The sequence below is a fragment of the Armigeres subalbatus genome, chromosome 3 (assembly GCF_024139115.2).
Source record: "Armigeres subalbatus isolate Guangzhou_Male chromosome 3, GZ_Asu_2, whole genome shotgun sequence".
NCBI classification, from domain to species: domain Eukaryota; kingdom Metazoa; phylum Arthropoda; class Insecta; order Diptera; family Culicidae; genus Armigeres; species Armigeres subalbatus.
In genome coordinates this window covers 182251728-182277200 of record NC_085141.1, presented here as the reverse complement: position 1 = coordinate 182277200, position 25473 = coordinate 182251728, and the positions used below count along the sequence as shown (strand labels likewise).

Genomic DNA, 25473 nt, shown 5'->3' with positions numbered 1-25473 from the left:
TTGCTAACTAAAGCATGAACCGGATACCTGGAACTCCCACAATATCCGCAGCAAACGATGCCCTGTAAGTATTTAGTTCATTTTTTTTGTATAGATTGATGAAGCAATGAAGGAAAGAAAAGTAAAGAACTGGAACGTGCTCACCAATTTAGTTTGTCCAAAAAAGCTCCAATTTTGAATAGCAAACACCAAGGATATCCGAAGAGACCACATAATTTCCTAAAGTTTTGCATTTGTTATTCTCCTTTGCTTCCAATGAAATCGTGGTAACCACGTGGCGGCTACGAAATTTTCATGTGGGGTTATCAGCTTCCGATAGCTGTTATTGTCCTGGCTGCTATAGTCAAGTTGATTCAGCTCAGTACCAGCTCACAATTTTGATTTAACACCTTGAAATGAGCAGATATTAGAAAACTTTCAGATTATGGAAAATTGAGTTCTTGAATCGGGTCTCAAAGCATGGGTGCGATTTGTGGAAGCACTAAATAAATTCATCATCCTTGCAGAAATCAGCGGCTGTCTCTTGACGTTTAAAATTCTAAACACGCAATTGCAATGAACCGAGTGTTAAAATGCACTGCGGATCAAATCAACCTTTACGTGTTTGATGGGGAATAGATTTGAAGTCACTTAATTTTCTTCTCACTAATGTTTGCTGGACAATTGTTCGGTAGTCATTACACCATGACCGCGACGTCGGATGGTAACACTATCACACATATTGGCACGGGATTAAATCGCGGAACATATCGGACAGCTGGTACCGTGGCACTATCGAGGAATGTAGATCAATTCTCAAACGGATAAGTTGGAGGCCATGTGATGATGTATTTGAATTAAATTCTACAGAAATATTTTGTAATATACAGAAACAGACGAAAATTTGTGACAGCGAAATTATGTTTCAACCATTCACACGCGTTGTCTACTTCGATCCTACTTATTTATATGGGTGTTTGACTGTGATATCTATAATTTTTGTTTGTTTCGGCACTGATTAGTGCCATCTTCAAGGTATGGTAATTCATGGGTTACGTTCGTCGTTAAATGTCCTTTCTAAGCTCATTGTCTGCACAGTTAGAATTTTCGTGTTTATTTTGATGCACATATTTGGAGCATCAAAATACATCTAAAATTAAGTTAGATGTTAAATTTACACGAATTGAAAATTCAATCAGAATCGTTGAATTTTACACGTTTGGTGTAATCAATGCATGTAAAATTAAATTAATTTTTATCGCCCCCTTTTGTTTTTCCCATACTCATAAGATAATAAATAAAATATGAAAAAAACACTTTCTTATTTTTTTATTAGTCAACAGTTTCATTATTTGAATAAATACAAATTCTATCTATTCATTCAATCATTGTGTATAACATGATGCGGTGAGATAAGCACTTCCACGCACTTTCATTTAATGAAATTGTGCATCCTGCTTCTCTGAAACAAAAAGGGGACCCGGCGGCCAAAATAAAACAGCTGTAAAATAAGAAATCTTTTAATTCAGGAATTTAAATATTAGCGCAAACTATTCTTACCATACACGTAGTTAATCCATCGTTTAGCCTGAACTTGTTCACGATTTATTTCATACAAATTGAATTTGCATTCTACTTGAGAATATGCTTTAGAGCGTTCGGGGACGCCATGTTGTTTCAACGTTCAAATAATGCCGATTGAAATTTACACGATCGTGTAAAATTAAAGTTTTATTGATGGAAGATTAAATGAATGTTGACTTATTTTTACATCAATTGTAAAATAAGTAATAATTCGTGTAATTTTAAATAATTTTCAGTGTTCCAAATATGTGCATCAATTTTGATGGAAATTTAAATCAAAGACCAAATTCAATTACTGTGATTTTACTACAGATCTTGTTTACACGTCGTTGAAATTTAAACATTTTTTTCTGTGTGTAGTGTTTTTGATAGTTGATACATGTATTATGTTTTTCGTATTTTTTTGGTTAATTTTGTTGATGTTTTAGGGATTATTTTTTGCACTTTCACTAATACGAGTACGAGGAAGTCTTCGAATACCATTCAGCAGACTATGAGAAAGAATTAAACTAAGATTAAATAGTATTAATTGGCAGTCAATTATAAGGAATGAAGGAAACATCGATACTGCTGCATACACTTTTAACACTTAAAGGCGCAAGGCGTTTTTTTAGAAATCGTCGGAAATATTTTTAACGTAAATAACCATTGAAATTATTAACATTAAACGTATTTTCGGTTTGTTGTTTTAAAACAACATTGCGCATTTAAGGGTTAACCAAACTTTACAGCAAATAATTGAACAAGAAATTTCATTAAAGAAAATACGACGACAAAGAAATACAAGAAGCCAACTGGTACAACAGCCACATCAAAAATTAAAAAAAAAATCGCAAACGAAAAGCTCATAAAATTTACAAGCTAGAAGAGATTGATCAAAACTTAGCAAAATATTTTGAAATCTGTGACCAATCATCAGTAATGCACTTGAAGAATATAATTCAAAAACTGAGCTTGAAATAAAGTCCTGTCCAAAGAACTTTTTCAATTACGTAAAAACAAAATTAAAATCAGACAATTTCCCATCTGTAATGCACCTCGACGAAAATGTTGGCGATAGCTCGAAAAAAAACTGTAATTTATTTGTCATTTTTTTCCAAGACATCTATACTACATTTTCGGAAGAAGATCGCGATCGCGATTATTTTGCGTTTCATCCACAATTTTTCAGAGATGTTGTAAATCAAATTCAAGTCCAGGAAATTTTCGACGCTCTAATGAAGTTGGATGCTTCGAAGGGACCTGGCCCTGACACGATTCCACCAGTATTTATTAAAAAATTAGCAAAAGAAATCACTACTCCTCTATATTGGCTTTTCAATAAGTCTCTGGAATCTGGAATCTTCCCAAAAATATGGAAAAGCTCTTTTCTAGTACCAATATTTAAATCTGGTCGAAAATCAGACGTACGTAATTATCGTGGCATAGCCCTTATCTCTCGCATTCCAAAACTTTTCGAGGCAATTGTCAACGAGAAGCTATTTTTGCAAATCAAAAACAGAGTAACTGACACACAACACGGCTTTTTTAAAGGTCGCTCGACCTCAACAAATCTGCTTCAATTCGTAGACTTTTCATTGAATGCAATGGAATACGGCAACCATGTAGAAGCTCTATATACGGACTTTAGCAAGGCATTCGATCGCATTGATATACCGATGCTGCTTTTTAAACTACACAAAATTGGAATTGAACCACGACTCTTGAAATGGTTTGAATCATACCTAACTGACCGCCAACAAATTATCAAATTTAATGGACACAAATCAAAACCAATTCAAGTCACTTCGGGAGTCCCTCAAGGCTCTCATTTGGGCCCTCTTCTTTTTATCTTGTGCGTAAACGACATTTCCTTCATTCTGAAAAACATTAAAGTGTTAATTTATGCCGATGATATGAAGCTCTTTATGGAAATGAGAAATGAAGTCGACATCAATGTATTCCGCAATGAAAAAAGAACAAATTCTACATATGCACAATAGGAAAAAAGGATGTATTTTTGGCCAAAATTATGAATCCTGCAATAAACGGTGGTATTCATCATAAAAACATAGATAGAAAAGAAAAATATTTTTTCTGAGCCTTCAATGGGGTATGGGGCCAATTTTCGGCATAGCATCGATTTTTGTCATATTCTACAAAACCAACGGAATTTGGTCACTTTTTGGCTTGCAATAAGCCTGTTTGATTCTAGATAAAATATGAATGGTCATATACTGTATATTCGTGTCACAGACAAATGGACGCAACACAGATTTCCTAAAATGATCAAAAAAGTACTATTAGCTTCTGGCGTTGAAAATTTACGAGTAGAACTTATTAAAACAACAAAAGAGGGCAGAACAGATTCAATTAGTGTCATATTGTGACATCAACGAAATAAAGATTCATTTATTTGATATTTCATTAAGATTTCTTTCATAATTATAAAAAGGTATTGTGGCAAAGAGTTATTCACACTACTCATCCAACACCGTTATGACACGTTATGGTTAAATCTATAATTCGCTCTTATAATGTAGTACATAATGTCAAAATTGTAAATTTTGAACAACTTCCCTTCTCACTGCGTAACGATTTTTATATGATAGATGATTTTTTCCTGAATTATGCGCAACGTTAAGGCATAACCCTTCCCCTTGAAATGTTATGTAAATTGTGTTTATCACAAAATTCGATTAAAGTGGCATTATTGAGTAACTCATATTCAAATTGAAAAATAAGAAGTTTACCAAAACACCTGATTAATCCCCCTAGCGGTAATATTGTCTCTCTCGTACATTATAAGAAAATGTTTTTTGGCCATAACTTTTGAGCCCATAGTCCGATCCAGCCTATTTTTAATAGGGAACAATGGACCAACGTTCTCAGACGAATGGAACTTGTTGCGAGTAAATCGGTTTAGAAAAAGTGCTTAAAAAAGAGTTAAGACCATTTTTGATCACACACATACAGACATTCACACACACGTACGCACGGACATCACCTCAATTCTTCAAACTGAGTCGATCGGTATACAACACTATAAGTGTTTGGGCTTTTTTAAATGCTTTTAGAGCGATCATATAGCTTCTACGTATACTTAGAGAAAGGCAAAAATGGGCAATTTTTAAAATTCATGTATCTTACAAAATTGTGAATTTTGGCAGAATTTTATTCATGGTCCTCAAAGCTTAAGAGTTCTACAATGTAGTGTATAATGTTTTACAGCGAGCTTATTCAGGGTACCAAACTGTTTTTTTTTCGTTAAATGTTGATAATTTTATGCTTTTACAAAACTACTGAAATCTAAATTCTGGACGGAGCTATTACATAGATCTGTTCAAGAGCTTTGTAACGATATATAAATATGTTACTTTTGAAACGAAAACATGGCAAAGCTGTCCGTTTTCTCAAAAAAAAACGTAAAAATATAATTTCTAAGAGGGGCTAGTTTGAACGCCCCCCACCCCTCCCTAAAAAATCTAAAAAATAAAAACCGTCATGATTATAGAAATATAGGTTATTAGCTGTGTATTCATCACATTTTACTCGCTCAAATCGAAAATTGGCCTTTTGATAGTTTTGGCCACACCTTTATATGGGGCTGTCCTATTGTGATATGGTGCAAGAAAAGCCTATTAGAACTGAATGTAAAGAAATGCAACTTAATATCATTTAGCAGAAAAAGAACAATACCAAACATTTCAATCGCATTAGGGAATCAGAATGTGGAAAAATGTGAAAGAGTAAGGGACTTAGGAGTAATCTTAGACTCTAAACTTTCTTTCGTAGACCACTACAACACAATCATTCACAGGGCTAATAACATGCTAGGGTTCATAAAGCGTTTCTGCTATAACTTTCATGACCCATATACAATTAAAACACTTTATGTAGCTTATGTTAGATCAATAATGGAATATTGCAGTATTGTATGGTCTCCTTTCTCAATCACGCACGAAGAGAGATTAGAATCTGTACAAAAGCAATTTTTACTATTTGCTCTTCGTAAATTAGGCTGGACATCATTTCCACTCCCATCATACAAAGCACGCTGCATGCTTATTGACATACAGACTTTGAAAGAGCGGCGTGAAATAGCAATGGTTTCCTTCGTAAATGATATCGTTTCGCAACGTGTTGATTCACCTGAAATCTTATCAAAATTAAACTTTTATATTCCTTCAAGGCAACTTCGTAATTGTACCTTATTTGTAACAAACTATCATCGAACAAATTATGCCAAATTTGGACCTTTGAATCGAATAATGGGCATTTACAATCAACACTGCGAAGCTATCGACTTTACAATGTCTCGGCAACACATAAGGCAAAAGATATAACATTTTTTATTTGTACTATTTAATCTCTAGTTAATTTTTATTGTAAATATATGGTAAATACTTCACAGTTTATGTATATTAGCATTAAGAAAAGAAAAATTATGTATATTTATATGTACTAGTCTACGACGGTTGACGAAAATTAATAAATAAATAAATAAATAAATAAATCGGAAAAAATGTCCAGGCTGGCGATTAACCTGGCGATTAACTTGGCTCTCAAATTATCCGTGTGACGGTTCCCGGCTACCCGCTTGATTGAAGAAGAAAGGGGAAAACGAAATCTAGCACATCTCGTTGACAAGAACATCGTCCTCCGTTCAAAGTAATAGAACGCAAACCTGATCTACAAGGGAAGGGCCCAAAGCAACACACTTGTCATAGTTCTTATGACTTATGTACATCCAAATCTAGTAGTTGCTGCAACCAAATCTGTCTGGATTATGTTACTCGGGGATCGGAAAGTTTGCATATAACCAGCCGATAAACAGGGTCAGGTGTTAATCCCAGGACATGTAAGATTTTCGAAGTATCCAGAAGGCCTGGTATGTTCAATTTTAATTTAATTGGTCCATGCAGAGATTAGGGACGGATAAGTCACTAGGGATCACGGTCGGTATTTTTATTTATTTATTTATTTATCGTGTAATTCCTACGCTGAATTCAAGGTTGATTGATGGATTTTACATATTGAGCGTCGCAAGAATAGTTTTTACATTTAGAAAAGTTTACATCAGGAAAACGCTGTTGTTAGTATCGGATGATTACCCTTAAATGCATTTATGGTGAAAGTTTATTAATTAGCATTAGCATTAGCATTGTTACGGTGTAATTCGTAGATTGGACACTAGTGATACTCATGTTTTACTTTTGAGATCCTTATCTAGAATGCTATCAGAAATCAAGAAGGGGAGTGGTCCTTGATTCCAGTCTTAAACAAAAATAACAAAAGCATGAGGATTACTACTCCTGGCCACGCCCATCTTCACCGTAACTAGGGAGAGGAAGGAAGTGTTGATGTAGTACTTACTTAACGAGAGGCCACCGGCTTACCGACACCCTCATAAGTACCACGGAGTTGAATAATGAGGAAGGTATTCGTTGGGTCAGGATTTGCCTGTAGCTGGCAATGTAACCTTGGTAGATCTTACCCTGTAACACACCACGTAAAGGTGTCTACCCAGCATTACGGGTATGAAATGCATTTATGGTGAAAGTTTATTAAGGTCAATAATTGTTTAAAGTTTTCTTGCTGAAACACACAAAACTAATCTATCTGTATCAACACATGCAGAAAACACAAAGAAAATTCGATCACAAAATTAAAGAAGTTTTTTTTAGTCAAAAAGTTTTACGACGTTTTACGTTTCTGAAAATTTTGTGATTTTGAATTGTGTCTGAATTGCACGAAACCGTCGATTTGTTCTTTTTTTTCTGTTAAAACAATAGTCACTAGTAACTAGGGTCAATCGCAGTAATCTGAAGCTAATCCGTTTGATTTTCATCACTCTGCTTCAAATGGCATGAATGGGATGAGAAGTAAGGACACAGATTTTAGAAGGTCTCTGAAAGGAGACTGAAAGTATTAGTTTAACATTATCATTGGCACACCACAGATACCAGTGAATACACCCAACAATATTCACTAAGCTCATTATACAAAAATATAAGTCATAACTATATAATAATGTGTTAAACTCAGTTCTACATGTGATTTTGAAAATCGTTCATCAAAACGATCCCTATACAATCTTGTCTTTTTCCAAGCTCGCAATGAGTACTCGTGTAAGTGGGATGAGTATTCTTCGGCTTTCATCCCAACGAGTTGCATTTCATCATTTTCCTTCCCAATTCCTAATTGACCTGCATTCGGACGCGGCCGGCGCTAGTATTGCCATTCATAGAATATTGGATTACCAGTATTTACACACTGAGGATGTTTACTGCACCCGAGTATTATCTGCTGGTTCCTTGTGTAACAACAGCTAATCCAGCAGTAATGCTCAAGCTCACTTGATAAAATTAATTTACCTTGTTTTAAAATAACCATTTTGCCTGTATTGATATAACACAATTTGCCTGTTTTGCAAAAAAACACTCTCACATTAACAGATGGATCCGCACGGAATCAGTTCAACGAAGTTCAAAATATTGTAAGCAAAAATTTCACGAAGTTCAAAATTTTGGAGGCAAAAGATTCTATTTCACGGCTGATAAGGCTTGATTTCCAAAACAATAGGCGTTATATGAGTTAAGCGAACAATAGTATTATAATTGACGAGCAACGTAAGTGGTAAATCAAAGTATATTACTACGTAAAATCGAAAAATTAACATCAACAAAGCTATCGATTTTGTTTCATACATGCTCTAAAATGAGTTTATTCCATTTGATAGAATGGTGTAAGGTCGAATAAACACACCAGCGAGCTAGACATTTGGTGAACTTTTGATTTTTTTCCCGAGAATAATGTGGGACGTTTTGTTAAGTTACAATCAAGTGGTGAAATTAAATGGGATAGTACTAACTCGTCTTATGACAAGTGGCTATGGATCTTCGAGCCTTCTATCAAAAGTTCGGCTGTGAAGTGATCCTACAACTTTTCCATATACTTAGTAAGCGAGAAAGACAGAAGGATATTGGACTTATTTTTGCAACATATTGTGCAGTTTGCAATTTCAAGTCGAATTTCCAAATAATTGTCCATGGAAATTGTGTAGAGAGACAAGCGCATAAGCCATCGGGAAAAGTAAGTACAGTGCTTGGTTCGGTCGTTGTGTTGAGAAGAAAATATTTGGTGTGCGTTGGATCATGCGGTAGTATTGCACTTTGGTCCGGTCAAGACAAGCACAATCTTCAATAGTTGGCAGAAGCCATCGAGCGAACGAATACAGTGCGTGTTTTAGTCGCAGCGAAAAAAAATATTATTCGGTGAAATGTTTTAGGCGCCCGTTAGGTTTTCGTCTTCGTATTAGCATGAATATGGCGCCGTTCCGAAGAAATAAATAGTCGCTTACCAAGGCGACTTCCTATAGATTACTTTCTCATCTAACCAACTATCCCTTCCCGTGGTGCTCACGGAGATACAGGGGATTCCTCGGTCTCTTGTAGCAATGAGTGTCGGACTAATTTTTCTCCCCTAATCCTAAATTGGCTGTGAGGACGTGGCCGGCATCGTTATTGGACTTGATTTATTAAACTAGGTTTTCAATATACAGCATAGCAGAACTGCTCTGGCTAACATATCTAAACAAATCCGATGATATTACTAGCTTTGAGCAAACGGCTTTAAAACCAGACGTGTTACCAGTAATGCGAGTAAACGACGCGTTTTTTGTTTTAGCCGAAATTTTGTGGATTTCGAATGGGTTTTCAATTAACCCAAATTTGCTGTTATAATATAACTATTTAAGTGTAGAATTGACATATTTCTGACAATAAAATGAGTTTCTACTACAATCAATTAATTAAATTAGTCAAGCTTTTCAATCAATTAATTAAATTAGTTGGCTTTTCGGCCTCAATCATATGTTGCTTGAGAAATGGTTTTGTTTTTCTAGACAGGAAGGGGAATCAACCTCAGCCATCTTCGTATGGTCTTGCTTCGTAGCCTCGCATATTGCCACTAGGTAAAGAAAGGCTTGATTTACGGCTGCTAAAACTATGTTCTTAGTTCAAAACTTATACAGTCAAACCTCCATGAGTCGATATTGAAGGGACCATCGACCATAGGAAATCTTTGGAAATCTGTTTGAAGGGACCATCACAGTAACCCAGAAAATATTTTTTAATATGGGATAATTTGCTTCCATGAGTCGATATCGAGTCATAGAACATCGACTCATGGAGGTTTGACTGTATTTATGGGTCTATAGTGGCTTTTTAAATAATAATTGATATGCACCGCTTTGAACAAGATGACGTTCAAAATAGAAGACTATTAAGTCTTATTGTAAACAATATATGGATAAACAGCACGGTATACAGAAAACAAGGTAGGCTCGTAAGAAAAATGACACTTCGAATGTGACGCATGTTTTATCGCCACATGTTGAAGTACAAAAGTAAGCATGCTGCAACCATAGAGCATCGTCTCAGTCCAGCTTGTGCGAAGATAGCAGTGACGTCACATGTTTACCTTCAAAATGAATGTTTATATACGTGATGAGCCTGCCTTGTTTTTTGTATGCCGTGGATAAACAGTTTGTCAAAATGCAAAACCTAAATGTGATTCGAAAAATGACACTGTAACAGGGTGTCAACTCTTTTTTACAGTTTTACTTTTTGCCTTTCTCGTATACAAAGTATACGTAAAGGCTATATGTTCGCTCCAAAAACAAACTTTTTATAGGAGGCTCGGAGACCCATAGTGTTATATACCGATCGACTCAGCTCGACGAATCGAGGTGATGTCTGTGTGTGTATGTGTGTGCGTGTGTATGTGTGTGTATGTGCGCAAAAAGTCTAGCCCACTTTTCAGATACTTATCCTTAACCGATCTTGTCCCGTTGTTTCCTATTGAAAATTGGCTGGATTGGACTATGGGCTGAGAAGTTATGGTCAAAATACTTTTTTTTAGACAACAACGAATGGAAAAGTCTAGCCCATTTTTTAGGCACTTAACCTTAAATGATTTTCTTCCAAAAAGTTGCATTCAAAGCAGAATCCTGTCCCATTGTTTCCTATTGAAAATTGGCTGGGTCGGACTATGGGCTCAGAAGTTATGGTAAAAATACTTTTTTTTTGGGCAACAACGAGTGGAAAAGTCTAGCCCATTTTTTAGGCACTTACCCGTAACCGATTTGCTCGCAACAAGTTGCATTCAACGCAAAATCTTGTCCCATTGTTTCCTATTAAAAATTGGCTGGATCGGACCATGGGCTCAGAAGTTATGGTCAAAATAATTTTTTTTGGACAACAACGAGTGGAAAAGTCTAGCCCATTTTTTAGGCACTTTTACCCTTAACCGATTTGCTCGCAACAAAACGCATTCGACGCAGAACCCTGTCACATTGTTTCCTATTGAAAATTGGCTGGATCGGCCTATGTGCTCAGAAGTTAAGATGTATTCTCTGTGTCACGCAATAAATAAAATAATTTGGTGAGCATGACATCAAATTCTCCAAAGGCAGGTTTATTTATCGCTTTATGGTCTGTCGAGCACATAATGTGGCACGATAACATGGAATCTATTTGTTTTCTGCAGCAACATGAATTTTTGACAAAATTGATCATGTGAAGTAAATAAAATTGTACCATTTTGGTACAGATTTATCATACTCGTGCTGAAAAAATCATCTTTTTGCAACTAGTTGCACAAACTACTATTTTCAATTATTTGCAATGAAACTGCCATAGCATCATTCCATGCACGAATATGTACAAGATACAGTGATGACTCGATTTTTAGCATGTAAAAACTTTGTTGCCCCTGATTTCGTCTACACTCGATTTTATGACGGTTTTGATATGGTTTCTCCACGATCCAATTTTTCCACAAGTCTATATAACCATTAATTGCTTTATATTTGTTCTATTTGACCTCTCTGAAGAATTTTTCTCGACACATTTTATAATGAGCGAGAAAGGCATCATCACCGCTAGGTGGATTAATCTGGGTTTTTACATTACAACAGTTCGAAGTTTCAAAATTACGAAATCTTTTATATTTAAATATTGGCGACATCTATTCAAGCCGTGACTTGAAACGATGTCGCCATTTTTTTTTTTTTATCTTTCGTTTATTTGGAAGGCTCATTTGCCGTGAAGCGTTACGGAGCCGAAATCAAGTTTAACAATACATTTCTTGATTCTTATACATAGTGTTAGTTTTGGGGAACCGAAAGACTCGCGGTTTAGTCTTTAGAGGTTAGGGAATACAATAATACAGTAGGAAAGGAAAGGATTTTAGGGTGCGTAAGTAATTACTATGCTGATGTTCACAAAGTTAACATTTCTCGCATTTTTACATCTGTAACGGGACAAACAAACTATTTTGGGAGACAACGACGAGCGGAAGACATACGGGAGGGATTAACGACAGACATTGAAATGTACAACAAGAGGAAGACATTCAGAATTGGGGTACGACAGACAAGGGAAAGGGCAGACAATGATTACAGCCTTACATCAGCAACTTTCAAAAATTGAAGGACCAGGGACATGTACTCGAGATCAAGGCCCGACAACACTTCCCTAATAGGCTTTGGTTGTTTTCCTCGGACCCGGAGATGTTCAGTTAGCGCAGATCTGGGGCCACGATGCTCCTCGCACGCCCACACGACATGATCAATGTCCTGATAATCCTCGACGCAAACACAGAGATTTCCTTCCGAGAGCCCCACTCTGAAAAGATGTGCATTTAGAGTGTAGTGATTGGACATTAGACGACACATGGTTCGAATGAAGTCTCGTCCCATATTCAATTTTTTGAACCATGGACGCTTCGACACCTGCGGGCGAATTGAATACAGCCATCTACCCAACTCCCCATTTGTCCATTTCTGTTGCCAGCTGTTCAAGGTTTCCTGACGAACTAATGTGAAAAATTCATCGAAGGTGATTTTCCGATCGTAAATATCACCTTCCATAGCGCCCACCTTAGCCAAAGAGTCCGCTTTCTCATTTCCCGGGATCGAGCAATGAGAAGGGACCCAAGCCATGGTGATTGTGTAAGACCGTTGTGATAAGGCACTCAAAGCTTTCCGTATCCCATTTAGAAGATACGCTGAGTGCTTAACTGGTTTCATTGACCGAACAGCCTCCAAGGAACTTAGACTGTCGGTGAAGATGAAAAAGTGGTCAGGAGGTAGGGATGCGATTTGCTCGAGTGAATAGTGTATAGCTGCTAGCTCAGCAGTATACACGGAACAAGGCTCTTTGAGCTTAAAGTAGGCGCTATGAAAAACGTTGAAAACACCTAAACCAGTGGAGTCATCCATTTTTGACCCGTCTGTGGAAAAGCTTCTCTCCTCACTGGTGTGCCCGTATTTGCTTGCAAATAATGGAGGTATGACCTTCGCACACAGAAAGTCTGGTATTCCATGAACCTCCTGCTTCATGGACAGATCAAAAGTAACAGAGGAACTGTAAGAGTCTAAGAAGTTAGCACGATTGGTATCTACCGAAGAAGGGCTTACCTCCAGCGTTATGTACCAGTGGTAAATACTCATGAATCGAGATTGAGGGTTTTGTTCGAGCAGCTTCTCGAAGTTATCAATGACCAATGGATTGAGAACCTCACAGCGGATGAGGAACCGGAGCGATAATTCCGCGAAACGATCTGTTAGTGGCAGTACTCCGCAAGTACTTCCAAGCTCATTGTATGTGTCGAATTCATACATCCTAACGCGATACGGAGACAGCGGTACTGAATCCTTTGAAGCTTCAGCATGTGTGTTTTAGCCGCGGACTGGAAGCAGAAACTACCGTATTCGAGGACCGACAAAATGGTTGTTCTATACAACGTCATAAGATCTTCGGGATGCGCTCCTCACCATGTTCCGGTTATTGATCGCATGAAGTTGATCCGTTTCTGGCATTTTTGTGTCAGATACACAATGTGCTTCCCGAAGGTACATTTCGAGTCGAACCAGACCCCGAGGTATTTAGAAGATATGCTATGAGTGATTGTCTTACCCATCAGTTGGAGCGGGAACTTTGCCGGCTTATGTTTTTTTGAAAAGACAACCATCTCAGTTTTCTCCGGAGAGAATTCGATACCCAGCTTCGTAGCCCAAGTGGACAAATTGTCCAGAGTATCTTGCAACGGTCCTTGCAGATCAACCGATGTTGGCCCCGAAACGGATACAACACAATCATCTACAAGCTGTCTCAACGAGCAATTTGGCATGAGACATTCATCAATGTCTCTGACGTAAAAATTGTAAAGAAGGGGCTCAAACATGAGCCCTGGGGAGACCCATGTAGCTAATTCGTGAAGTTGCCGAGTCACCATGAGAAAAACTCATACGCTTCTCTGACAACAAATTGTACAAATAGTTGTTCAAAATTGGTGAAAGTCCACACTCGTGGAGTTTGTCAGATAAGACATCGACGCAAACTGAATCAAAAGCCCCTTAATGTCCAAAAACACTGAGCCCATTTGCTCTTTTTAGCGAAAGTAAGCTGAATTTCTGAAGAAAGCAACGCAAGACAGTCGTTCGTTCCCTTGCCCCTGCGGAAACCAAATTGTGTATCTGACAACAAACTATTCGATTCAACCCATTTGTCTAGCCGGAAGAGAATCATCTTCTCCAACAGCTTCCGAAGACATGACAGCATCGCGATGGGGCGATACGAGTTACAACCCGACGCTGGTTTTCCGGGCTTCTGGATGGCTATCACCCTCACTTCCTCCAATCATCCGGAACCATGTTGCACTACAGTAACTGATTGAACAAGTTCAATAAGCGCCTCTTCGCGACGTCTGGGAGGTTTTTGAGCAAATTGAACCTGATTCTATCCATCCCTGGAGCGGAATTGTTACATGAAAGGAGAGCAAGTGAGAATTCAATCATCGAAAAGGGACGATCCATATCATTCCTGTCTGCAAAAGCATCACGTAGCTCTTGCCTCACCGGTACCGAATCCGGACAAACTTTCTTTGCGAAGTCAAGTATCCACCGCGACGAGCTTTCACGATCTTCGTTTACTGACGACGCGTTGCACATTCTTCTCCCGACGGTCCACAGAGTTTCCATTGAAGTCTCGCGCGATAAACCTTCAACAAAAGTGCGCCAATATCCGCGCTTCTTCACTTTGACCAGTTTCTTGAACTGGATTTCGAGCGCGGTGTATCGTTTGTGAAGAACGATCGCCCCGTGTTTCCGAAATTCTTTGCGTACACTCGATGTCCCACCACGGACTATAGGGTTTCCTACGAACCGAAGCTCCTGGCACCGGCCGACGTTTTGCCTGAAGAGCGCTTTCAAGAATCAACTGCGATAGAAACTTGTACTCTTCCCGCGGGGAAGTGCTTCTATCGACTGTATGCCATCGCTGATGGCGTCCGCATATTTGCCCCAATCGATGTGCTTCGTGAGGTCATATGAAAGATCGATGGAAGCAGATTGCTTATGTCCATTGGAAATCGAAACTTCGATCGGCAAATGATCACTACCATGGGGATCTTGGACCACCTTCCAAGTACAGTCCAACGATAATGAGCTCGAACAAATGGAAAGATCTAGACGGCTATCTCTTGCTGGAGGAGCCACTCGTGTAACTTCTCCTGTATTCAAAATTGACATATTGAAGTAGTCGCAGAGGTCGTATATCATTGATGAACGGTTGTCGTCGTACAGTTACCCCCAGCCTGTTCCGTGGGAGTTAAAATCTCCCAGGAGCAACCGTGGCTCAGGCATAACCGAGCAGATGTGCGAGAGATCTCTACGAGATATCGCGGTGTTTGGAGGAAGATATATCGAGGCGATACTGAGGTCTTTTCCTCGAATAGTCACCTGACATGCGACAGCTTCGGTGCCAGACATCGGCGCAAGATCGACTCTATAGAAGGAGTGCTGTTTTTTTGATCCCTAAAAGCACCCCTCCATATCGATTTGCCCGATCGCGGCGGATTATGTTGAAATCAGGAAAATGAAGGTTCACATCTGGTGTTAGCCATGTTTCACATAAAGCAAAAGCATCGCATTGTAATTTGTTAACTAAAAATTTAAAAATATCTAATTTTGGAAGAATACTACAGTTCCACTGTAGAATCGAAATCGTGTTACCCTTATAGACTAAGTTAGCCATCGAAGGATACAAATGACTCGAGGAGGGGCATTTTTGAAGCCAGCTGCTTCAGGAGAGGAGTCAGAATAGGAAGAACAGTTTTGACCATGTTCTTCACGGGGTCGGAAGCATCAAAGAAGTTGAGGATGAGCTCCACGATGCCAGAAAGAGTGAACATTGGAGCGCTCAGGAGTTCTTCTGCTCGCTCTGTATGCTCTCTTTCTGGCTGAGAAATCGCAAAAATGGGGTATCTGGGATTTTAGATGTTCCCGGAAGCGGTGGAAACTCTCGATCATCCCGATGTGAAACCACAAAGTTGATCGTTTTTGAGTATTTCCTCCCGCTTTGAATTTGACCATGTTGGATTGGGGCTCACTTTGAGGCTGTTTTCTAGGCTTTTTCGAGGGTCGCTGGCTCTGTTTTATTCTCTTCCTCGTTGAGCCATTGAAAACAAAGGGAACCCCATTTCCAACCTCGGAGTCAGAGCTACCTTGATCGTCCAAAGGAAGAGACGAGTAGATGGTGTCAGAAACGAGTGGAGGAGCGGCCTTCCTCAACATTTCGGCGTAACTTCGCCGAGAACGTTGCTGAAGAGACCGCTTCTGGTGGATTCGCTGCTGTATGTACGTTGGGCAAGCTTCAAGAGCATGTGGAGGGCTTTCGTTACAATAGACACATTTCGGTGCCGTCTTGCACGCGCCTCCACATGCTTCTCTCCGCATGATGCACAGCGAGGTTTATTGCAACAGTACTGAGCGGTGTGGCCCAGCTGCTTGCAATTAACACAATTCATCACCTTCGGTACATACAGCCGAACAGGTAGACGAAGTTTGCCAATCACTACGTAGTCAGGCAGTGCGGACCCGGAAAAAGTGACGCAGAAAGAGTCAGACGGGGAATAACTCCGCTTCTCTCCCTCCTGCGACACCGAATACATTTGTTTGCAATCCAGTATCGCAACAGGAGGCAAAGAAACTTTTTGAAACGACCGAAACCTTGTTTCAAATCGTCACATGTCATCCTTCCCTCCGCCACCACCCCGCGATCTCACACACTGCTGACGGTAAATACACCCTATATTCGAGAGTGAAAAGCTCACAGGTGACAATCTCGTTGGCCTGTTTGCGATCACTGACCGTGACACGGAGTTTACTGGACCCAACCATGTCAATGGTCGTGACAGACGAAAATCGCTTTTCCAGATCTTTGCTAATCTGGCTGATATTCAAACGTTTGCCTTTGGGTCGAAAGAAAACAACATACGGCCCACTAGAGTCGTGAGGGTAGACCTTGGGACGGGGGCTCGTAGAGGAAATTTTAGCGTTGCTGGTGTCCATTTCGTTTTGGTTTGAAACACTCGAATGCAACGAAACATCTGACATGGAATACGAAGTACCCCCGCCAACTTCGCCTTCGCGCATTGCGGACACGAAATGCGCCGCTGCAGCGAGGCACAATCTCTTTTAAAACTAAACAATTATCACAAGGGCAGAAAAAAAACACACACACAAACAAAATAATGATTTGGGACAGAGGGGAAGACGAGTAAAAAAGAAAGAAAAAACTATTCCAATAAGATGGAGAAGAGAGGGGAACAATGAGAGGGAGCTCAATTAAGGTGATTATACAATTAAGCCATGTGGTGAATTTTAAATTGACCACTCAGTTTTCTACTTGTATTATCAAAAGTTCAAACCTAGCGTAATAACTTTCGTACAATGCCGAAATTAAAGTCGATTGTTTAGCATAAGTAAGCAAACGTTCTACGGATGTTTCATCCCCATGGGCGTTGTGGTTCTTTCAATTCGTGCTCTAGAAAATCACGAGAAAAAAACACGTGGTTTCCAAAATGGCCGATTTGTGGCTTTGTTGTATAACCACCTTAAATACTTGCGTTCACACTGCTGTGTTGCCGGCTAACAGTTCTGGCAGCACACACTAGCTCGATGGACACTCGCCGGTGGTGCGGTCGAAGCGAACCACGCTATTGTTGGTGTTCTCGCCGCACCCAACACTGCAACTGGGTGGATGGATGGTGGCAGGACGGCAGCGTCTGTGTTGGTGGAGACGCACGATGGATGATGACTGTCGGCGTGGGACGATGATGCCTGCGCCTGCGATGGACGCCGAATAAACTGCACAGTTTTGCGTAGTTGCAAAACCAACGAAATGGCTACTTAACTGCTGCAGCTAAGCACCACTTCCACTCAAGCACTATGCTTCAAAACACTTTCGGAAAAAAACCACTACCTGTACTTCAGGAAAAAAACCGAATGAGAAGCAGACCGTACGCGGACTTACAACCGTCTCGCACGGATGCTCGACGTGGAATGATGTCGCCATTATTTAGGAATATTTGGGAAAACTTTTCTAGCAGTTTGTCAAATTTGTCAAATAATTTTTGGTTGCAGACTATAAACTCAAATTTTCTTAACAGATGAGTCTATGAGCTGGAAGCTCTTCAAGGAAGAAAGCCTTAAAAAATCAACTATCATTTATCATAGCACATAAAGGTTCCGTAAAGTTTTGACTAATTTTGGCTAGTCGCCACTAAAATCGAGAGACACTTTATTCGCCTTTAGTGAAACCTTGATAATAGGGGGAATTTAATAAAAAAAAGCCTTCATATTCCTCTTATCGGGACATTTTGGTCAATTTTAATTTTAATCCGAAGCTGAAAAAGTCTTGAATAGTGACTCGGAAAGGGCCGGATTTAGGGAGGGGGATCGTTGGGGCCGTCACCCAGGCCCCCTACAAATCTTATGTACCAAAACCAACCCTTTTTTGTACATTTCGGGGCCCCACAAGCTGTCGGCCCCGGGCCCCCCTTCCGCCTAAATTCGGCCCTGAACTCTGGTGATATAGAGGTCAAGAGATGGTGGAATGAAAAATGGCCGCTGAAGTTGATAAACAAGATAATTCGATGATAAACAAGAAAAGCTCTCCATATCATCAGATCAAAGAAGTAAACACAGAGTTTGAATAGTACAATTGAAAAAGATAAAGACGATACGCAACACAGAGAGGCATAAGTCTCTTACAATCTTTACAAGCCACGAAAACAAGCGCATCGCGACCTGATACAAGTGCGAAGGAAACATTTGCTCCTGAAAGTGTAACAAAAAACTTTCTATTTGACTACTCAACAGTTTTCTTTAAATGAATGTTCAGATGTTGAGTGAATCCAGCAAGAGCAAGAACTTAAAGTAGTGGAAATAATCTCTCTGAGTTAGAGTCGAAACAATTAGAACTCTCCAAAGTTTTCTGCATTTAAACGAGTATTATAAAGATGGAAGTAAGATACATATACCCGCATATATTTCCAATTTCTGACCGATCTTTGCATATGATTTTAGAACCTCTTTTTTTTCTTCTTTATTAAAGAGGCTATCAGCCCTTGGCTGGTTCACCTCTGGCGATTTTAGAACCTGGAAAAACCTGGAAAACTCAGGGAATTTTTCCCGGATTTCGAGTAGACACCCTGTGTTATGTAAGAATTTTCTGCCTATTGGGAATAAGGCTTGACTGGTCTAATTTTTAAATGAAAATATCACTTTTAAATACCTGTTCCATCGTTGTTGCATTCCAAGAGCGAGCTTTTGACAGCTCGGCGGCAAAGTTTTAACATTGCGTGTCACTTCTTGCGGATTGGATTGGTCGCTCATTTTTCGTAACACTGGTTACTTGCTTCATCTGGATCATTTTCTCGAGTAGAACACATTGAGCGACTGGGGAACTGATGGTGGAATTATAATCTGCAAAATAAGAGGAAAAATAGCATTGAAAACGACATCGTGAAAAGCAGAAAATCTTATTACTTAATGAAAGATTTAAATTGTTAGATTTACAATCAACCTATAATGAGTTGTTATCAAAGCAGAAACCTTGATTTAAATAAAAAGTAAAACCTATCGCAAAACAAACCTGGTAGTTCCTCGACTTGATATTTTACTAAAAAATAATACGCTTACACATCAACCTTCGGCTGTTGAACGTAGTTAAAACAGGTGAACATCCATCAAGTTCGTCAATAGGCGTTACTTTAATTTTCCAGAAAAGATACCACGGCTAACAATCGTCTCATAATTGATTAAGGGAAATACTCTCAAATGCCAAGAACGAGTGCGCTATCCCAGTAAGAGTAGACAGACATGACGAAAACAAATATTCAAGCGGCCAAACCTTGAACGAAGATTACAACCGAATGCCGCTGTACGGTTTTAACGTCGTGAATGCCAAGTTAGACGACACGACAGAATGCACGCAGGTTCCTCCCAGAGCAGATCATATCTGCATTGCGGTGCGCTGATTGTGTACTATGCACTACCGTCGAGCGTACGCCGGTACCGAGGAGGTAATTTCATGTTGTTCGTTTGTTTTGCATTGCGATGTCCAGTTTTATTAATTTATTTTGCGAAATTCAACAACTGAAAGCCTGGGTGCGCACTTTGAGTTTTCCTCGGAAGAATAGCGACCACAGGCGGTTGAGAATGGTGGTGTGTCTATTTCTATACTAAGTTGCGCTTACCTCCTACGGTTATTTTAGAGTAATTGAAAAATGAAACTGCTAAATCGAGGCCGACAGTTTAATGACAGTTCTTTGTCAGATGTTTGCCGAGCAAGGCAGGCGTGGAATCGTACCTCTCAGCTGTAACATAGTGCGTTTTCCGCTTTTAGTTATGACGGCTTGTAAGTGTGCTTAATTTTTTTTGTATACCTATACTCATTCTTACGACTTCTGAAGGTCAGAAACTCCTTTCTTGCAGTTTCTCCCCCAGAAATGGAAGGAAATTTATATTTAATCTAAGAAGGACAAAGATTTTTAACCTAAACAAAAGTCACCTTTACCGATCCTTAAAAGCTGGATAGTAATGTTTCAAACTGGACTATCATTCTACTACTGATTCTATTTTCACAGTTGGCAACGTTAGAACGAGATGTAGCTGATATTGTCGGTATTCCGGCGAAACTGATTATACGATGATCCGTGTAACGCTTGTAGACTCGAAATCACGTAGGAGGAGCGCAGGACACCGGCAATGTTTTGTAAACACCACAAAAGCTGTAACTTAAGTGAGGATAAACATTTCATTACACGAACGTACATAAATGACTACCAATCAATCACCATATTGAAATAACAGAAACATTTAATATAATAAATGATGAGAAGTGTAATTCATTAGATGTTCAACACTATTCAACAAGTCCAGCAAAAAGGCACTTCTGCCATTCATTTCAATTAAAGCAACATTCATTGAGTTTGATGTTCGCGCGCTGCAAAAAAGTAGAGCTTTAACGGACAAACAGACCTAATTAACTTGAATATACAAGATGCTTCGAATTTAATACTTTTCGTATACCATGTCCCGCGTGAAGCAGGGGCTTCCTTAGTCGTGCAGTAAGATGCGCTTCTACACATTAAGACCATGTTGAAGCTGACTGGGTTCGATTCCCGCGGTCTAGGAAATTTTTCGGGGATAAAAGTACCATCGTGTTAGCCTCATGATATAAGAATGCAAACATGACAACATGGCTTTGAAACCTCGCAGTTAATAACTGTGGAAGTGCTTAATGAACACTAAGCTGCTAGGCGGCAATGTTCCAGCGGGGAATGTAATGCCAATAAAAAAAAAGAAGAAGAAGAAGTAATGTTGAGCAATATGAAAATCAAAAATCCGTATCGTTCAAACTGTTATATCTGTATGTCTGTGCTTCAATGTTTAAAAAGGGCCGCAATTGATGCTCACGTCTCTTGGGTCCGCGCTTCCAATAACACAGCGCAATTCGAAAAGTCATAATTTTTCTAAATTTGCATATTATATTATGTATGCACTATGTGATTATGAACATGACTTACAGAAAGCTCATTTCCCATCGCAAGAAGTCCTTCATAGTCTGACCACGCTTCGGTTTCGATATGCATCTGGAGCTCGACAACAGCACTAATGATCGTAAATTGCAACGCCCCATGACCACGGCTTCGTCACTTCAGTTGAGCGGATTTCCATAGCAATCCACAGAGTGCGGTATGACTTGAGATGTGCTGAAGAAATAATCATTTCCGACTTCTCTCTATAATAATTAATTGACATATAAAACACGATGACAGCAGTGATTGCAAAAATAGGACCCCTGACAGCTTAATCGAATAGCATTACATTCACACAAAATACGCCATCATATTGAATACGGGAAGCGATGGGATGCTTTGTAAACCTCAAATAAATATAGATGTATCAGTTGATTGGTGAGGATCAACAGAAACATTCAGCTAAATTATCAATAAGTATACAGTTTGACATACAATGACATATTCAGGATTAAATTAAATTTTTGTTCTATCCCCCTGTGAAATTTCATTAATTATAAAAGGCTCCGTTCGATTCGACTTATTTTTGCATCACTTTTTAAAATTACAGGTCGTCGTTACTATGACATACTGTATTCAATATTGTTGGTTGTAAAATTAGAGGCTATTGAACACAAAAATATACGTATAAATATTTTCATGGCGTGTAATCTTCAGAATTTTAAACTGTGCATGCACAGATTGCATTAAGTCAATATAGCAAGCCATTGCATTAGGTCTCTGGTCACGAGAAAAAATAACTAGATATGTGTTTGTGTCTATACAAAGAATCTATTTTTAAACTTCCGTCGAGGAACGATGCTTTATACATATTTCGCCAACCTTATTTTGCTTACAAAAGAATTTGGCCGAAGACGAGAATTGAACCTAAGCATTCCACACCAAGCCGAGCACTATGAGAGAAGCAGTGATAGAAGACTATTAGGGCCGATGCCCACGTAGCGTTTTTCCAAGCTGCATGCACGCCGCGTCCACGCAAGGTACCCAGCATCAAATGTAGTCGTGCACACGTTTACGTGTTTTTTTTTCTTCCTAAACAATGGAGGGGGAATCTGCTCAACAGACATCCTGGGTTGACCAGGAAGTGCTGGGTTAGGGGCCACCTCCAATGAGGGAGGCAGGACTGCATCCCCGACCAGCTAAACCGTTTCCATTGCCGCCAAGCCCATCGTCCCTTCGGTACAACCAGAAAGTAATGCTTCAAAGGGGGGCCAGTGCATAACGCACCCTCGAGGTTAGCTGCGTGTCCTTGCAGCATCGAACATCGTGACTCGCTTTTTTAGAAGAACACCATGGTATCGTGCCAGCGCATTGCCGGCTTTCCAGGTGGCCTTACCACGCCCACGGCCTACCACGTTTACGTGTGCATTACTCCATTTGATGCTGGGTACCTCGGCCCTTATAATCCTCGTTCTGTGCTATGTGAATGGGATAATTATCATATAACACAAGTAGAAGGGCAATAGAGATATCGGAATTGGCACTATGCTTGTCTGCGTCCTTGTCCGTCATCAAGTTGGACGGAGTCGGGAAGATTGTGTAAGTCGAAGCTATACTGCTGTACACGATGCATATATTTGTTGCTGGAGGAGCTAACGAGAGTCGTTTAGATGTCTTGATCGAAACCAAACAAACCGATTTAACCCAACAAACAATTCTAGCTGAATAAGCTAGTTTTCTAGCTGAAAAAGACTATTTTTGTTGATTAAGCGCAGTATAAGCTTCTGATGTTTGTTTGGGAATGCAAAGTTGACGTAACAAATATAACATTCTCTGAGCGGTTTGTATGCGAGATTTGATACAAAACACTTAATGCAAAGAATGTCATGTTTCTTGATTGAATCCTTAGATTTCGCCTTAGTGTGATACAAACGCTGTATAGCGAATCAACCAACCAAGCTTATATGGTTCAACACAGCGTTGTCCTCATAATTTTTGAACGCTATGACTTATCGTGATTATATTCAATAGTGATCAACTATGCTACGGTTCTCAACCTTTTTCATGAGAGGTACCCCTTCGAACCCTTGCACTAATTGAGGTAAGTACCCCCTATTTTTTGCTGTAAATAAAAATAAGCGTAACTCATAAGACATATGGACGAGAAAGCTGAAGGGATATATGGCTCTCCATAAAGTAGGCTGAAATTTTTATCATTCTGTGCAACTTTCCAATTCACATTAAGTTTAACCATCAAACTTCCTACAGGACTTTTATCAGTACTGGAGGCTTCTGAATCACTTCAAAGTAGGCTTCTGCGCCTCTTGAAGGGAGGTTTATGAGCCTCTTGAATGGAGGCTTCCGAACCACTTGAAAGGAGGTTTCTGTGCCTCTTGATAGGAGCTCTCCGAGCCTCTTGAAAGGAGCCTGCCAAGCTTTTTGAAAGAAGGCTTTCGATCCTCTTAAACTAGCTTATTGAAAATAGGCTTCCGGGCCACTTTAAGAAGCCTCTTTAAGGGAGGCTTCCGGGCCCCTTGAAGGGAGCCTTTCGAGCCTCTTTAAAGGATGCTTCCGGGCCATTTGAAAGGATGCTTCCGGGCCATTTGAAAGGAGGCTTTCGGGCCTCTTGAAAGGAGGCTTCCGGGCCCCTTGAAAGGAGGCTTCCGGGCCTCTTGAAAGGAGGCGTCTGGGCCTCTTAAAAGGAGGCTTCTGGGCCTTTTGAAAGGAGGCTTCTGGGCCTCTTGAAAGGAGGCTTCTGGGCCTCTTGAAAGGAGGCTTCTGGGCCTCTTGAAAGGAGCCTTCTGGGCCTCTTGAAAGAAGGCTTTCAGTCCTCTTGTAAGGAGGCTTCCGGGCCTCTTGAAAGGAGGCTTCTGGGCCACTTGAACCGAGGCTTCTCGGCCTCTTGAAAGGAGGCTTCTGGCCTCTTGAAAGGAGGCTGGGCCTCTTGAAAGGAGGCTTCCGGGCCTCTTGAAAGGAGGCTTCCGGGCCTCTTGAAAGGAGGCTTCGGGCCTCTTGAAAGGAGGCCTGGGCCTCTTGAAAGGAGGCTTCCGGGCCTCTTGAAAGGAGGCTTCCGGGCCTCTTGAAAGGTTGCTTCTGGGCCTTTTGAAGAGAGGCTTGGGGTCCTCTTGAAAGGAGACTTCTGGGCCTCTTGAAAGGAGGCTTCGGGGCCTCTTGAAAGGAGGCTTCTGTGCTTCTTGAAAGGATGCTTCTGGGCCTCGAGAAAGGAGACTCGGGCCTCTTGAAAGGAGGCTTCTGAGCCTCTTGAAAGGAGGCTTCTGGGCCTCTTCTTGAAAGGAGGCTTCCGAGCCTCTTGAAAGGAGGCTTCCGAGCCTCTTGAAAAGGCGGCTTACAGGCCTCTTGTAAGGAGGCTTCCGTGCCTCTTGAAAGGAGGCTTCCGAGCCTCTTGAAGTAAGGTTTCCGAGCCTCTTGAAAGGAGGCTTCCGAGCCTCTTGAAAAGGAGGCTTCCGTGCCTCTTGAAAAGGAGGTTTCCGAGCCTCTTGAAAGGAGGCTTTTGGGCCTCTTTAAAGGGGGCTTCTGGGCCTCTTGAAAGGAGGCTTCTGGGCCTCCTGAAAGAAGGCTTCCGGGCTTCTTGAAAGGAGGCTTCCGAGCCTCTTGAAAGGAGGGTTCCGAGCCTCTTGAAAGGAGGGTTCCGAGCCTCTTGCAAGGAGGCTTCCGAGCCTCTTGAAAGAAGGATTTAGGGCCTCTTAAAACGAGGCTTCCAGGCCCTTTAAAACGAGGCTCCCAGGCTTTTGGAAAGAAGTCCCCCAAGCCTCTCGAAATGAGGCTTCTGAGCCTCTTGAAATCAGACTTCCAAGCCTCGTGAAAGGAAGCTTTCGAGCTGCCTTCGAGGCTTTGCGGAAACAAAGAAGGATGCTTATAATCTTCTTATAACGAAACAACTGAGCTTTTAGGAAAAAAAACCTTCATGCCTCTCAACCGGAGGCTTCTGAACCATTAAATTCTAGATTTTAGTTCAAAAGCATATTTTTAACATGTTCTTCAACATTTTTATTTTATTTTTATTATCAATATGTTTTG

General features: G+C 40.2%; 1 protein-coding gene across 1 annotated transcript in view; it reads right to left on the bottom strand.

The window, feature by feature from the left end:
• Nucleotides 1–25473, bottom strand: part of LOC134226403 (uncharacterized) — a 197557-nt gene that overhangs the window by 153704 nt on the left and 18380 nt on the right. The window contains 1 exon segment of the mRNA XM_062707163.1: nucleotides 19188–19378. Coding sequence (XP_062563147.1) covers nucleotides 19188–19288 — 101 coding nt within the window. The 5' untranslated portion in view covers nucleotides 19289–19378.